Here is a 15,095-nt window from a genome sequence, read left to right on the forward strand (position 1 = left end):
GGGCTCCTGCTGTCGAAACACCTCCTCTACCAGGAGACTGCCACCGCCCCACCTATGCTGAAATTGCGAGGCGCCCGGCTGCGGTTTCGCCGCCACCATTTCCGGTAACGCCTCCTGAGCCGCGGTCCTCAGTTCCACCAGTGCAGTATTTCGACGATCGCCGAGCGCCCTTGCGGAAGGCCGATATCTGGCGCACACCTGATAACCGGCCACTCTGCTTTCACTGCGGAGAACCAGGACATCTCTACCGTAACTGCTCTTATCGGCGCCTCGGTCTGCAGGGCTTTCGAGCCGATTCGCCCAGACCCCGGTTTGGCCATCGGCCCCCTGCCATTGAAGTCTTCCTAGCGGAACAGCGAATTTCAGCCCGCACGCCGCATATCCGCGCTCATCGTCTCCGAGGCGCTCTTCCCCGAACCCCCACAGCCCCTCGCGAGCAGCACAGGGTCGCTCGCCCAGCCCTCGCCGGGAAAACTGAGACCAGCGACCTTCGGTGGCGAGGTCGCTGGGAGTCGCTGCGCTGAAGACCTCCCGTCGCCGCCGCTACGTTCCGACCGTGAACAGATGGCACCGTCATCCGACCTAGACAGCCCAGTTTCTTTGGACATACCTGTTCTTCTCGACGGTCACAGAGTCACACCGGGGCCGACTATTCAATTATGAGTGATAAATTGGCGACTCTTCTGAAAAAAGTGCTTACTCCATGTTCTGTGGTGCATCTTCGTACAGCCGGTGGTCATCTCGTTACCCCAAAGGGCATTTGCACGGCTCGCGTTCAGATTCACGGATCTACGTTCGTCATCAGTTGTGTAGTTCTGTGCAATTGCTCCCGCGATCTCATTATCGGCATTGACTTTCTGCGGGAGTATGGTGCTGTTATCGACCTCCGGCAACGAATCATCACCTTTTCGACCAGTCAAGCCACCCACCTCGCCGACTCTTGCCACCGCAGTGCCGCCCTTCGTGTTTCTGCTGACAGTGTCACGTTGCCGCCACGGATCAGTGTTTTGGTTGAAGTCACCTGCAACGACTTGCATGACGCAGAAGCAGTCGCCGAGGCTAACTGTTCACTCCTGCTTACTCAAGGCATCTGTGCCGCTCGCAGTCTACTGAAGCTTCGTGGTGGCCGGTCTGCGGTCCTGGTCACTAACTTTTGTAATGAATACCGACACCTTTTTCAAGGAACCGCTATTGCTTCTGCCGAACCTGTTGTCGATACTCCTGTTTGTTTTGCGTCCGCGGCAGCCGGCACTGACGAGCCCTCCCTTGGAAACGTCGACATAAACTGCCACCTGCCTCGGGAACAACGACTGGCTTTGGAGCAGCTGCTTAAGGAATACAAGCCGTGCTTCGCTTCTTGCTCGAAGGTTCGTCAAACACCCATCACGCAGCACCGCATCATCACCTATGACGACGCTTGCCCTATACGACAGCAGCCTTACCGTGTTTCTGCTAAAGAACGGGCCGTTATTCAAACCCAGGTTCAGGAAATGCTTGATGATGGCGTTGTTCAACCTTCCCAAAGCCCGTGGTCTTCGCCTGTCGTCCTCGTTAGGAAGAAGGACGGCACTCTCCGGTTTTGTGTCGACTATCGCAAACTGAACAGTGTGACCAAAAAGGACGTCTACCTGTTGCCGCGCATTGACGATTCGCTGGATATATTACGGCGCGCTAAGTACTTCTCATCTATTGACTTGAAGAGCGGCTATTGGCAAATTGAAGTAGATGAACGGGACCGCGAAAAAATCGCTTTTGTGACTCCAGATGGCCTCTATGAATTCAAAGTGCTTCCTTTCGGTTTGTGCTCCGCCCCGGCTACGTTTCAAAGGATGATGGACACCGTTCTCACAGACCTCAAGTGGCAAAGCTGTCTTGTCTACTTGGACGACGTCGTCGTTTTTTCGGAAACGTTTGATCAACATCTCCAGCGCCTGCGGGCTGTCCTCGACGCTCTCCGCTCGGCTGACCTTACCCTGAAGCCCCAGAAGTGTCATTTCGGTTACGAAGAGCTCAAATTTCTGGGCCACGTTGTGAGCGCTGAGGGAGTGAGGCCGGACCCCGAAAAGACTGCCGCTGTCGCGCGGTTTCCCGTTCCAACCGACAAGAAAGCTGTCCAGCGCTTCCTGGGTCTCTGTGCGTACTATCGGCGCTTTATTGCGGACTTTTCCACGATTGCCGAGCCGTTGACGCGTCTCACCAGGAATACCACCTCCTTTGTCTGGACCTCTGAGCAACAGACCGCTTTCTCTACGCTCCGCCAGCGGCTTCAAACACTTCCCGTTCTTGCGCACTTCGACGAAGATGCCGATACCGAGGTCCACACCGACGCCAGTAACATCGGTCTTGGCGCTGTCCTTGTTCAATACCAAGACGGCCTTGAGAGGGTTATCGCCTATGCTAGCCGTACTCTCTCCCGCGCCGAGAGCAATTACTCCACGTCTGAAAAAGAATGTCTTGCGGTCGTGTGGGCCACCATGAAGTTCCGCCCTTATCTATACGGCCGCCCATTCAAAGTCGTAACCGATCACCACTGCCTATGCTGGCTGGCAAATTTGCGAGACCCATCTGGACGCCTGGCACGCTGGAGCTTACGGCTCCAGGAATTTGACATCACTATTGTGTACAAGTCCGGCCGCAGACACGAAGACGCCGACACACTGTCGCGTGCACCAGTTGATATTGGCGACGCAGCGCCCGATGACGACAGCGGCTTCCTTGGTACGCTCACCGCCTCCGACCTACTGACCCGGCAGAGGGCGGACTCGGAACTTCGCCCTCTCATTGACGCCCTTGAAGGTACCGATACGGCTATACCTCGCCACTTCTCTCGACGTCTTGGCTCCTTCTGTTTGCGCCAAGGCCTCTTGTACAAGAAGAACTCGAGAGGCAACGATAGACCTTACCTTCTGGTCATTCCAGCTGATCTCCGAGCTGATGTTCTTTTCGCCTGCCACGATGAGCCCACATCTGGCCACTTGGGCTTTTCACGTACGCTCGCCAGAGTGCGGAACATGTACTACTGGCCTGGACTTCCTGCTGATGTCAAACGCTACGTTAAAAGCTGCCGAGAATGCCAGCGCCGGAAAACGCCACCACTTAAGCTGGCGGGTTTTCTCAAGCCCGTTACAGCCCCTCGCGCTCCGTTCGACCAGATCGGCATGGACCTCCTCGGCCCTTTCCCTTTGTCGCAGGCCGGCAATAAGTGGATCATAGTTGCTACCGACTATTTGACTCGCTACGCCGAGACCAAGGCGATCCCTCGTGGCACAGCTTCCGAAGTCGCGGAGTTTTTCATGCACAACATCGTCTTGCGACACGGCGCCCCATCGCACGTCATTACAGACAGAGGGACGGCGTTTACAGCGCAGCTAATCGACCACATCTTTCGGCTGAGCTGCACAACGCACCGCAAGAGCACGGCCTACCATCCGCAGAGCAATGGCTTGACCGAACGATTGAACAGGACCCTTTCGGACATGTTGTCCATGTACGTAGATGTCCAGCACAAAACTTGGGATGAGGTCCTGCCGTATGTCACCTTCGCCTATAACACCGCCCTGCAGGAAACTACGCGCTTTACACCGTTCCGCCTTGTGTACGGACGTGAAGTTCAGAGCATGCTTGATGCCATGCTCCCGTGCCCAGAGGATGACCAACTCGACCCAGACGCTGAACAATTTGCCCAACGTGCTGAAGAAGCCCGTCAGCTGGCCCGCGTGCACATCGGGCAACAGCAGAGCACCGATGCGCGCCGTTACAACCTTCGCCACCGACAGGTTGACTACAAACCCGGTGACCAAGTCTGGGTATGGACTCCTGTCCGTCGCCAAGGCTTGTGCGAGAAACTGCTCTGCCGCTATACAGAGTGATCCAGCGTGTGAGTGACGTAAACTATGAAGTGGTTCCGGACGGTGTTGCGCAACCCCGACGCCGACAGCCCAGCTCTGACATTGTGCACGTTGTACGGCTTAAACCGTCCTATACTCGGTGACGCAGACGTGTTGATGTCTTGGAACGCTTCAGTTGCGGAACTTTGCTCGTGTTTTGTTTATTTTTTGTTACGTCGAGAGCGCTCTATTTTTTTTTTCATAAGGGAAGAATAATGCCACCTAGCATTGCCAGGTGGCGCACAGCTGCTGACGACGAAGAAGTAGGGCTCGCGCCGTGTGGAGTCTGTCGCCGTGGCCTTGTCTGCCTTCGCACTTGTTATTAAAGCCCCCGTATCATACCGGTACTCACCTATGGGGCAGAAACGTGGAGGCTAACAAAGAGGGTTCAGCTTAAATTAAAAACAACGCAGCGAGCTATGGAAAGGAAAATGATAGGTGTAACGTTAAGAGATCGGAAGAGGGCGGAGTGGGTGAGGAAACAAACGCGGGTTAATGACATCTTAGTTGAAATCAAGAGGAAAAAATGGGCTTGGGCGGGGCATGTAATGCGAAGCAAGATAACCGCTGGTCCTTAAGGGTAACAGAGTGGATTCCAAGAGAAAGCAAACGTAGCAGGGGACGGCAGAAAGTTAGGTGGGCGGATGAGATTAACAAGTTTGCGGGGATACAGTGGCGGCAACTGACAAAGGACAGGGTTAATTGGAGAGACATGGGAGAGGCCTTTTCCCTGCAGTGGGCGTAGTCAGGCTGATGATATATATGCCTGTACATTTAAACGTTTTTATATCTCTAAGATTTTGTTTCGAAACTCCTGTTTCTTCTAGGCAAACGCGAAGCAGTTTAATTATTTTATTGCATGTGAGTAAGTAAAGTTGTGCCGGTGGTGTTGGTCCGGTGGTTTGAAGCAATTGGCTGCACCGCTCGAAGGGCTTCTCGATGAAGTGACTTCCAGGCGAATCGATTTAGGGAGAAACGAATAACTTTTATACAGGCTATTTACAGGTGTGTACAAGAATCAGTACGGCCAAACTATCCGCGGCCGGCCTAGCCGACCGCCTGCACAGAGGCGAGGGACACCACTTCCCAGCAGTCAAACTGGCGCGCCTTGCACCAGCTCTCAACGGCCGCTACCTCCGCGCTCGGCCCACGGTGTAAGAATGGCTCGGCCCGACCGAGCGCCTGCCAGCTAGGAGTAGCTAGAGACAAAAGCCCTCGGGTGCGGTTCTCTTCATGAGTTCACCCCGATCCCGCGCCCCTTTCCACACGCAAAATTGAACTGTGTTACCGCTTCCCGCCTGACATCAGTTTTAACGAATGGGAAAGCTCAGAACTGATGTCAGGGTTTCTCCCTCACCCCGAAATTCCTCCCTACGTGGTTGCGCAATCCTCCGCCAAGTGGACCGGATGCGCGCTAGACGTCTGGGGCCAACGGACACTTTCGGTTCCTAACCGTGCTGGCCTAGTATACCGCACGTCGCGTAACGCGACGAAACCGAGACCGTTCTCGCTTGTTTATGGCCGGCGGCTTCTCCCCCCGGGAGATAGGATTCCGGGAAGATGGGGGACAGGAGCCCAAGGTCGATGTCGGCAGAGAGCCCCGCCGTCTGGAGTGGCAAGGGAAAACGCATGAACGAACGGGGAGACCAACCGAAGAGCATGGGCGTTCGAGCCGCTCCTCCCCTTCCAACGGCACGCACTAAAACAAAACAAAACGAAACAAAACGGGACGCGCAGCCGAAGCCACTGCCCTCTCGCGGAATGTTCGTAACACATGTACAAAAAGAGGCGGCAGCGTGCCGAACCCTACAGAGTAATTATATAAGTATTGTCTATTTTAGAATCAATATTCCATTAGGTGTATGGCGAAACCAAATTGTCTTTATTTTTCTGAATAGTTTTCCTCTGGAAGAAGGCTACGAAACAGACATTTAGAGCTTACGGGCAGAATTAACATGATAAGTGGTTCTCTCTTCCAACCTCTATGTATACCCTGTAATATTAAAGACACTTGTACACTTAATCGTTTCAGGTCTCTAAAATTTTGTTTCGAAACTCATTTCTCTTTCTGCCTTGCAAATTCGAAGCCGTTTAATTATGTAAGTGAATGTACATATATACAGAATTTTCTTTGTGCCCTTTTTCTTTTTTGACATAACTGTTCAGTAAGTCTGATGGAGCAGCAAAATTTTCGTTTTTCGCTATACCTTCGTGAGGACGAATGAGAGAAAAGTGACAATTAGTACTTAAGTGCAGAAATAACATGATAATTCGTTCTAGTTTGCAAGTTGGCTATACCCTTTAATTAAAACCATACCTCTGCATTCAAACGTTCCTGATCTCTAACAGCTTGTTTCGAGAGTCCTGCTTGTTTCCTCCTGGCAAAGCCAAAGCCGCCTAATTGTGTAAGTCTGTCGTCACTCTGAAAGCGAATTTCCTGGTTTTCCCAGGTAACAGCTGTTGGAACGCAACCATCTCCTGCATCTTTGAAAACTGCCTGCTTGAAAACCTTGATAGACTAGTACTCACTCACTTGCTCTTTATGCTGTAGCATCCCGTTTGCCCAACTCCTCTGCCGAGCGCCTTAAATCAGCCAACACGGCGCTGCAGGTCGGTGAACCGGGCACCAACGCAGCCCGCCCGGTCCAAACCAATAGCTTGCATAAACATGACGACTGCTTCTATAGCTACCAGGCAGAGCTGTCTGACTCTACCGAACTCGCTTTAATGTAGCTGTAGAAGAAATGACCAAGACCTTAATTCTCTATAGCAGCACAGCGACAGACGCTTGTTCATACAGTGAACAGCTGTGGCGCTTTGCTAAGATCTGTGGCAGCAGTACCGCCTTTCGTGTTTACATCAACAGCTTTAGTAATACTCATAGTTGCCGTTAAGAGGCATCGTACACTGCAGCGCAGAGTCTGTGGACAGCTTTCAGTGCACACGCTATGGCTCTTCAGGTTGTTGTGCCCAGGTTGCGTGTATGGTGCCGTGCCAGGAACGAGATGGTAGGGGACGGAATAGAGTGTGCAGGAGAGCGCTGAAGAGACTGCAGTTTAGTTTGCATATTTACAGCTCCCAAAGAACCATACGAAAGCCTGCCATTGGGCTGGTTTTATACGGTCTGTGGTCCCTAGCTCCCTAGCTGGGGAATGCATTTGCTTGATCAGTGTCTATTTCGCTGGACGCACGTGATGTCTGGGTGGTGCGCACACAGCAGGAGGCGTCAGTGGGGCCCCCTAGCATAAATTCTGGTGGCGATGACGATAGACCACCGTGAGCAAGCACTTCAGGCCGCAACAGAGTTTCACCACCAGATAATGTCGGCCCCACCGACAGAGGGCGCTGACTACGGTCAACTTGAAGCATCCCTCTCAGAAAGGTCACCGGCTGCAAAGAGGTCGTCGGCTTCTGCTCGCAGCGGTAGTGGGAAAAGGTGGTTTCCTTCCCTCTGACAGCGCTGTTCTCAGTACAGGGAGGATTGGAGCCTTTGTTTCCCCTGCCGCCGTCCGACTGACGCCCTCTTGCGCTGTTGTGAGCGGCCCGTCGAAGTGGCTTGCAGGCGAAGTGGAGATGAATCCCTTCCTTGCCGAGACTAAAGACAGACAACGACGCTACCGCCGCTGGTTGTCGCTGCTGTTTCCGGCGCCTACTCGTCCCGAGGATTACGGCTTTGTTTACAGTTCATGATTCCCGCGTGCTTTGGCCTGCGACGCTATTGTAAGATTAAAACAAGGTCATTTTGAAAGTGTACGTGTTAGGCAACTTATTAACTCATCTCTGCGCATCCAAGCTAGAACTGCAAAAGAAACGGCAAGAATCGCCACCTTGGGAGTTCCCAGGAGCACAGGCCTGTGCTGCAGACAGAGCTTTTCGCACTGCATTCTCCAGATTCTGCTGCAGCCCTCGTAAGGTGCTAAAGAGGCACGTGAACACCCTCAAAAACAGCTACCTGTACAGCCTTTGTCAAAAGTAATCATGCTGCATGGTTTGCTTCTCATTCGTGTAACAGAGCCCTCACGGCTTCTATAAAGATAAAAAAGTTCTTTGCAGGTGAGAGCAGGGGTTCTTACCATACAGAGGTTGAGAGCTTGAGGGCTGGCATAATAACTTTAATATACGACTGAGAAGAAAAACGTGCAGCCTGGTTACTTTTGACAAAGACTTTACGTTGCCATTCTACACGCTTCACATCTGTGGGCCCGGGCCGCCGTGCATAGCTCTATGAGCAGGCATGAACAGTCCTACTGAGCCGCATTTGTGGTGCTGGGCGTTGAAATATCTTGGGCTGGGCGCTTACATAAAGTAGTGTCGTCTACAGGCCAAAAAATAGGCCATTGCAAGGTCGCTTAAATGTTTCTCTTTTTGCAGACAACCGAGAGTTGTCATTCCGTCTTACTCAAAGTCTGCACTACAGCGCCTGCGACGCGGCACACGCGATGAAACATTTAGCCTGTGTGTTCTCACCTGGTGAATAACCTACACTTGAAAGGATTCTAAATTTGCTTCCAGTGGCTACCATCTCACCTTGGAGTCGCTGGAAACTCGGCGGCAGAACGTCTTGCTAAAGAAACCTGGTCTTGTCCATCTTTAGTGGCTGTGCCAAAGGACGAGAACTTCATTAGGCAGCTTGTGGTGGATCACGTTTCTGAACATCGGTCACTTTTGCACCTCCCTTGTGTTACCAGAGGCTTGTCATGCTGCAGAGCCACTCCCTTGTATCAAGTGCTCATAAACTCTGCCTATACGCCGGTGTGGTTGCACAAGATTCACCGCACCACTTCACCTATTTGTGTGATCTTTGATGTTCTGGGTGATGTGAACCATTTCGGTTTAGTGTGCCCGCGTTTTTGTGCCGAGCGTGAGACACTCCTGGAAACTTTTACGAGACTAAACGTTCCCATGGACAACATTTCATGCATCGGGTACACTGATGGCTCCCGAACTGAACGACGATTAGTGTCACGATCACTAAAGTTTTTAGGGGACACTGGCCTTATGGTTCAGTGGCCGGGACGCAATCTCTTAAATCAGTGACTCAGGCAGAGAAATCGCCGACAGGCCTCTGTAAGGCTAATTCCGCTTGTATATTTACAACACCGCCCAATATTCATAGAGAAATCAGTACTTTCTTGCGAGCGCGAGATCATATATACCTTGATGTACTCGATGAAGATGGTCTTTCGGTGCGTGCACAAAAGCAGCTCGCGGCGGGCCAACGCTTCTTCCAGGCGGCTCAGGTCGCTGAGCCATGGTTCGAACACGGCGACGCTCATAATGGCCACCAGGCGGGCGCTGTACAGCGTGGTGAGCACCAGCACGAACAGCCACCAGGGTCCCAGGAAGACGCGGTAGCCGGCGCTCGCGTGCTCCTCCTCCCACGGGTCTGGAGGGTAGAAGGATGGTTGTCATTACAAACACCGCAGAATACGATGCACTAGAGAATATGATGGTGTAGGGGGCACTGTGTGTTGCGGGGATTTACCGTCTGAAAGCTGCATATGTGTTACGAGAGGCTCCTTAGTGGTGCCCTTCGGAACAATTCCGATTGCATGGGTTCTTTACTGTGCACACTCTTCGCACAACACACGAACGCCCTTTCTCTTCACCTCCGCCAAATTCTGGACACCGTTACCGAGATCACATCCTGCGTTCTTCTCCCTAGCCGCCGAATTTAAGCCACTGCTCTAGGCCGCTATAGCACAATAGGAGCATTGGGCATGTTTAGTCTATCGCGCTCTGTGTTTTTCCCCGCAGTGTATTAAAGCCCTATGTGTATGTATGTGTATGTGGCCCTATGTCTGCCTCCATCGGGCAGGGAACAGCGCAGAAGGCCCGTGCATGGGGAAAGGAATAACAGGATAGGAGAGAGGAGGGGGGTCGTCGAGGGCGACGAAAGAAAAGGGGTTGAACTAGGGCACCAGATTCTCGAGCTGTTTCACAACAAGAAACGAAGATTAGCTCATGATGAAAAACTGTAGCGCTCGAGACGAGGACACAACGAAGACGACAACACATGCGCTATCGCATGTGTTGTCGTCTTCGTTGTGTCCTCGTCTCGAGCGCTACAGTTTTTCATCATGAGCAACCAACCCGCCCAAACATCCACCCTGAAGATTAGCTGCTTCTGCGAAGGTCAGCAGAAGTTTTAGCGCTTAGCAAAGACATTTGTCGGGGCTACGCAGGAACGTAATTTCCTTCAGAGAGGCGCTGTGAATCCTTAGTTTATTTTACTCTTCGAATAGGGCGCAGCGTTCACGGCATAGCACTAACAATTGCACATGTGTTGAAGTGTTTTAGTGAGTCCACCGCGCGAAGAACGTGTACGGCGCATTACGAAGGTGACATAACACATATCCGATGCGTGCGCGGAGGAGGAGGATGCAGAGAGAGGTGCCCGGAAGCCATGCGAGGGTGGGGATGGTAAAGCACAACGAGTTTACGCACGCACGTGTTTACGCAAGTATACAACAGCTGTATCTTACCGGTACTCACTTATGGGGCAGAAACGTGGAGGCTAACAAAGAGGGTTCAGCTTAAGTTAAGGACAACGCAGCGAGCTATGGAAAGAAAAGTGATAGGTGTAATGTTAAGAGATCGGAAGAGGGCGGAGTGGGGGAGGGAACAAACGCTCGTTAATGACATCCTAGTTGAAATCAATAGGAAGAAGTGGGCTTGGGCAGGGCATGTAATGCGAAGGCAAGGTAACCGCTGGTGCTTGACGGTACAGGAGTGGATTCCAAGAGAAGGCAAGCGTAGCACGGGGCGGCAGAAAGTTAGGAGGGCGGATGAGTTTGTAGCGACACGCGCGGCCGGCAGTCCCTTACAAAAATGGATTTTGAATATCTGATATCGTTATGATATAATCGTGGTGAGTCATCAGAAATTAATCACAAAGGCCGCATATGTTGTGTTTCCACATCAGCCCGACATCATAAATTGTTAATGAGTTTTTGCATTAACTTTCTGGACGAGATTGACATCATAAATGCTTGGTTAATTTTTGCCTTAACTTTTAGGGACCGAAGTGACAACATAAATTCTTGATGTGCTTTTGCGTGAACTTTCCTGATGAAAAAAAAGGTAGTTTTTCTGATGCGTGAAGACATCAGAGCAGTATCTTTTTCAAGCATCGCCCGGGGCTCTCTTTTAAATTTATCGTGGAGCAATGATGCACATCAACTAACAGAACTTTGTAGTTAAATCTCTTCATTTGTAACTGCCGGAAATTCGTATATGATGCCAATATTATCCTACAAAACTCAACTTATTGACAGCTCCTAACTAGCACTTCTTAGGGGGCGTTTTATTGGCACTATATAATCATCAGCCAGCGCTATGAAGTACAGAAAGGTGAGTGTACCGTACATTGCCTGAATTTTAATTAGACGAAGCCAGATTCGCAGACCGCCTGGCGGCTTGGGGCGTGGCCCCCTCCGACCGATGTCCGCAGTGTGGCCTTGTTGAAACCTTGCCGCACGCACTCTTTGAGTGTTCTGTCGCCAGGACATTTTGGGTTCTCATGTCTAGAATGTTTGGAGCGACCCTCGGCCCCAACTCCAGGTTTCGCGACCCTTTCGTACGCATGCTTCTTTGCGTCGGGGCATTCGTGCTGTGGCGCCAGAGAGGTGTGGCGGCTCTGCAGGGACGACCACGGAGAGCCATGTACCCTATGTTACAGCGGGTACGTGCGCGCATGTTCGCCCAGGCGTGTGTGGACCTCGTGTCGCTGGAGGTGCACCAGTTCCTTCGGCGCTGGTCCACCCGCTTCATCGTCGCGGGCAGGGGCCGTGTGTCGGTGCGGCTCCTGCCATATTAAGTACGTGGCGCGCCTGTGTGGTACGCGTGTTTCGTACACGATGTTCGCTCGTTATGTTCGTGCCCGAAGTTTGTGCGCGAGGTGTGTGTGCGTTGTTCGCGCGTTATATTTGTGCGCGGGTATTTGTGCGCGGTATTTCCATCCGGCGTGCTTCCCCCGCGCGTATGGACCCCTGAACTTTCTTGTACATCTCGTGGTTTTGGACTCTTTTTAAGTTCCCTGCGTGTGTGTGTGTGTGCACCGGGCGACATCAGTCGCCGCAATGTTTGTTTGTTTTTGTAGAGGTACCGATGTCCCTTTTTGGTCCTGGGTTCAATAAACTTCTCTTTAAAGCCAGATTCATGCTGGCTGACCACGAGTCGTATGTACATAGCGTTTAATGTGTTTTGTTGATTGTTTGTTTTGTCCAATTTTCTTTGCAAAAGCCAGGCAATAAATAAAAAAAAAGGTGAGTGTACCGGTGTGGAATGCACTTCCATAGTTTATAATGCCCTTTTCTCTTGATCTTGTTACTTGCTCCTTTCAAAGAGTTGGTGGAACCTGTTTGCAGCAATGATTGGCAAATTACGGTCCTGGGCTGTTCCACGTTTCGGCGAAAGTGGCACATAGGATGGTCTAGTGCATGTTTACATTACACGTACGACTGCTTCACCGTAGCGGATTCTGTGTGATGTTAAAGAGCCGGTAAAAAATTGAATTCGCAACTTTTTTCTTTTTTTTTTCGGTGGGGAAGGGGGGGTGGGGGGGCAGGACACTGGTTTCAATGCATCATAAACCAATCAGAAATGCATCATGAATTCAGCATGCCTGCAAAATAAATTCACGAGAATCTCAACAGATAAACACACATCACGTCTTAATCAGAAAATCGGTGGCCAGTTTTCATCACCATTGCATCAGAAACTCAACTCAGAAGTCATCAGAAATACCTGATGAGTATGATGTCTGAAATCATTGACTTTTTATCAGACACTCATCACAGATTTTTGTAAGGGGTGGCGGAATACCGAAAAGGACGGAGTGGCTGGCACGCGCTAGGAAGAACGCTTGTACCTCCGCCTCAACCGGACGCTGCCGCCGCTGCCCGGCCTTTCTTCTTTCAGGCAGCCCTCACATAAACGTAGAAGCGGTCGCCTCCTGGGCGACCTCCACATCGACCTCTGCAATATTAAGAAGTTTGCGGTGATACGGTGGCCGCCGCTGGAAAAGGACAGTGCTAACTACAGCGACATCATCATCAGCCTGACTACACCCACTCCAGGGCAAAGGCCTCTCCCATGTCTCTCCAATTAACCCTGTCCTTTGCTAGTTGCCGCCACTGTATCCCCGCAAACTTCTTAATCTCATCCGCCCACCTAACTTTCTGCCGTCCCCTGCTACGTTTGCTTTCTCTTGGAATCCACTCCGTTGCCCTTAAGGACCAGCGGTTATCTTGCCTTCGCATTACATGCCCTGCCCAAGCCCACTTCTTCCTCTTGATTTCAACTAGGATGTCATTAACCCGCGTTTGTTCCCTCACCCACTCCGCCCTCTTCCGATCTCTTAACGTTACACCTATCATTTTCCTTTCCATAGCTCGCTGCGTTGTTCTTAACTTAAGCTGAACCCTCTTTGTTAGCCTCCACGTTTCTGCCCCATAGGTGAGTACCGGTAGGATACAGCTGTTATATACTTTTCTCTTCATGGATATTGGTAAGCTACCATTCATGACCTGAGAGAACCTGCCATACGCGCTCCACCCCATTCTTATTCTTCTAGTTATTTCCCTCTCATGATCCGGATATGCGGTCACTACCTGCCCTAAGTAGACATATTCTCTTACTACTTCTAGCACCTCGCTACCAATTGCGAACTGCTGTTCCCTTGCAAGGCTCTTGAACATTACTTTGGTTTTCTGCATGTTAATTCTTAGCCCCACCGTTTTACTCTGCCTGTCTAGCTGATTGATCATGCTTTGCAGTTCTTGTCCTGAGTGGCTTAGCAAGGCAATGTCATCAGCGAATCGCAAATTACTCAGGTATTCTCCATTAACTCTTATCCCCAACTCTTCCCATTGCAGTCCCCGGAATACCTCCTGTAAGCAGGCAGTGAAGAGCATTGGCGAGATCGTGTCTCCCTGCCTGACACCTTTCCGTATTGGAATTTTATTTGTGACTTTATGGAGAACTATAGTAGTTGTGCAATCGTTATAAATATCTTCCAATATTTTCACATAGCACTCTTCCACACCCTGATTCCGCAATGCCTGCATGACAGCTGAGGTCTCCACTGAGTCGAATGCTTTCTCGTAATCAATGAAGGCTATATATAGGGGTTGGTTATATTCTGCGCATTTCTCTATCACCTGATTGATAGTGTGAATGTGGTCTATTGTCGAGTATCCTTTAAGAAAGCCTGCCTGATCATTTGGTTGACTAAAGTCCAAGGTTGTCCTGATTCTATTAGCGATTACCTTAGTAAATACCTTGTAGGCAACGGACAATAAGCTGATCGGTCTGTAATTCTTCAAGTCCTTGACGTCTCCTTTCTTATGAATTAAGATAATGTTAGCGTTCTTCCAAGCTTCTGGTACTCTCGAGGTCACAAGGCATTGCGTATACAGGGTGGCTAGTTTTTGTAGCACAATCTCTCCTCCGTCCTTCAGCAAATCTGCTGTTACCTGATCCCCACCAGCTGCTTTCCCTCTTTGCATTGCTCCCAAGGCTTTCTTTACTTCCTCCTTCGTTACTGGCGGGATGTCCCATTGCTGTGCTCGACTGCCTCCGTCAGTAACTTGATGATTACATTCGCTACTGTATAGATTTGTGTAGAACTCTTCGGCTAATTCAACTCTCTTATCCATATTGCTGATGACATTGCCCTGTTTGTCTTTTAGCGCATACGTCTGGTTTTTACCTATGCCCAGTTTTCTCCTCACTGATTTTAGGCTACCTCCATTCCTTAGAGCATGCTCGATTTTCTCCATGTTAAACTTTCTTATGTCGGCTACCTTGCGCTTATTTATTAACTTAGATAGCTCTGCTAGTTCTATCCTGTCTGTGGAGTTAGACGTCCACATGCTTTGACGTTTCTTAATCAGATCTTTAGTCTCCTGAGATAGCTTGTTGGTATCCTGTCGAACCATCCTACCACCTACTTCTGCGGCGCACTCTGTAACGATAGCTGTAAGATTATCATTCATTGTTTCAACACTACGGTCGTCTTCTTCAGTTAAAGCGGAAAATCTGTTTTGCAGCGACATTCTGAATTCCTCTACCTTCCCTTTTAATGCTAACTCGTTAATAGCCTTTCGATTCACCAGTTTCCTCCGTTCCCTCTTCAAATCTAAGCTAATACGAGACCTTACCATTCTGTGGTCGCTGCAACGGACCTTACCGAGGACATCCACA

General features: G+C 50.7%; 1 protein-coding gene across 1 annotated transcript in view; it reads right to left on the minus strand.

Annotated features, from left to right (window-relative positions):
• Positions 1-15,095, minus strand: part of LOC149334430 (putative glutamate receptor) — a 63,190-nt gene that overhangs the window by 22,917 nt on the left and 25,178 nt on the right. Inside the window, exon 7 of the mRNA XM_089556237.1 lies at positions 9,044-9,273. Coding sequence (XP_089412363.1) covers positions 9,044-9,273 — 230 coding nt within the window. The remainder of the gene's footprint in view (positions 1-9,043; positions 9,274-15,095) is intronic.

The sequence above is a fragment of the Amblyomma mixtum genome, chromosome 8, assembly GCF_055824585.1.
Source record: "Amblyomma mixtum isolate Tamu chromosome 8, ASM5582458v1, whole genome shotgun sequence".
In the NCBI taxonomy this organism is placed as follows: domain Eukaryota; kingdom Metazoa; phylum Arthropoda; class Arachnida; order Ixodida; family Ixodidae; genus Amblyomma; species Amblyomma mixtum.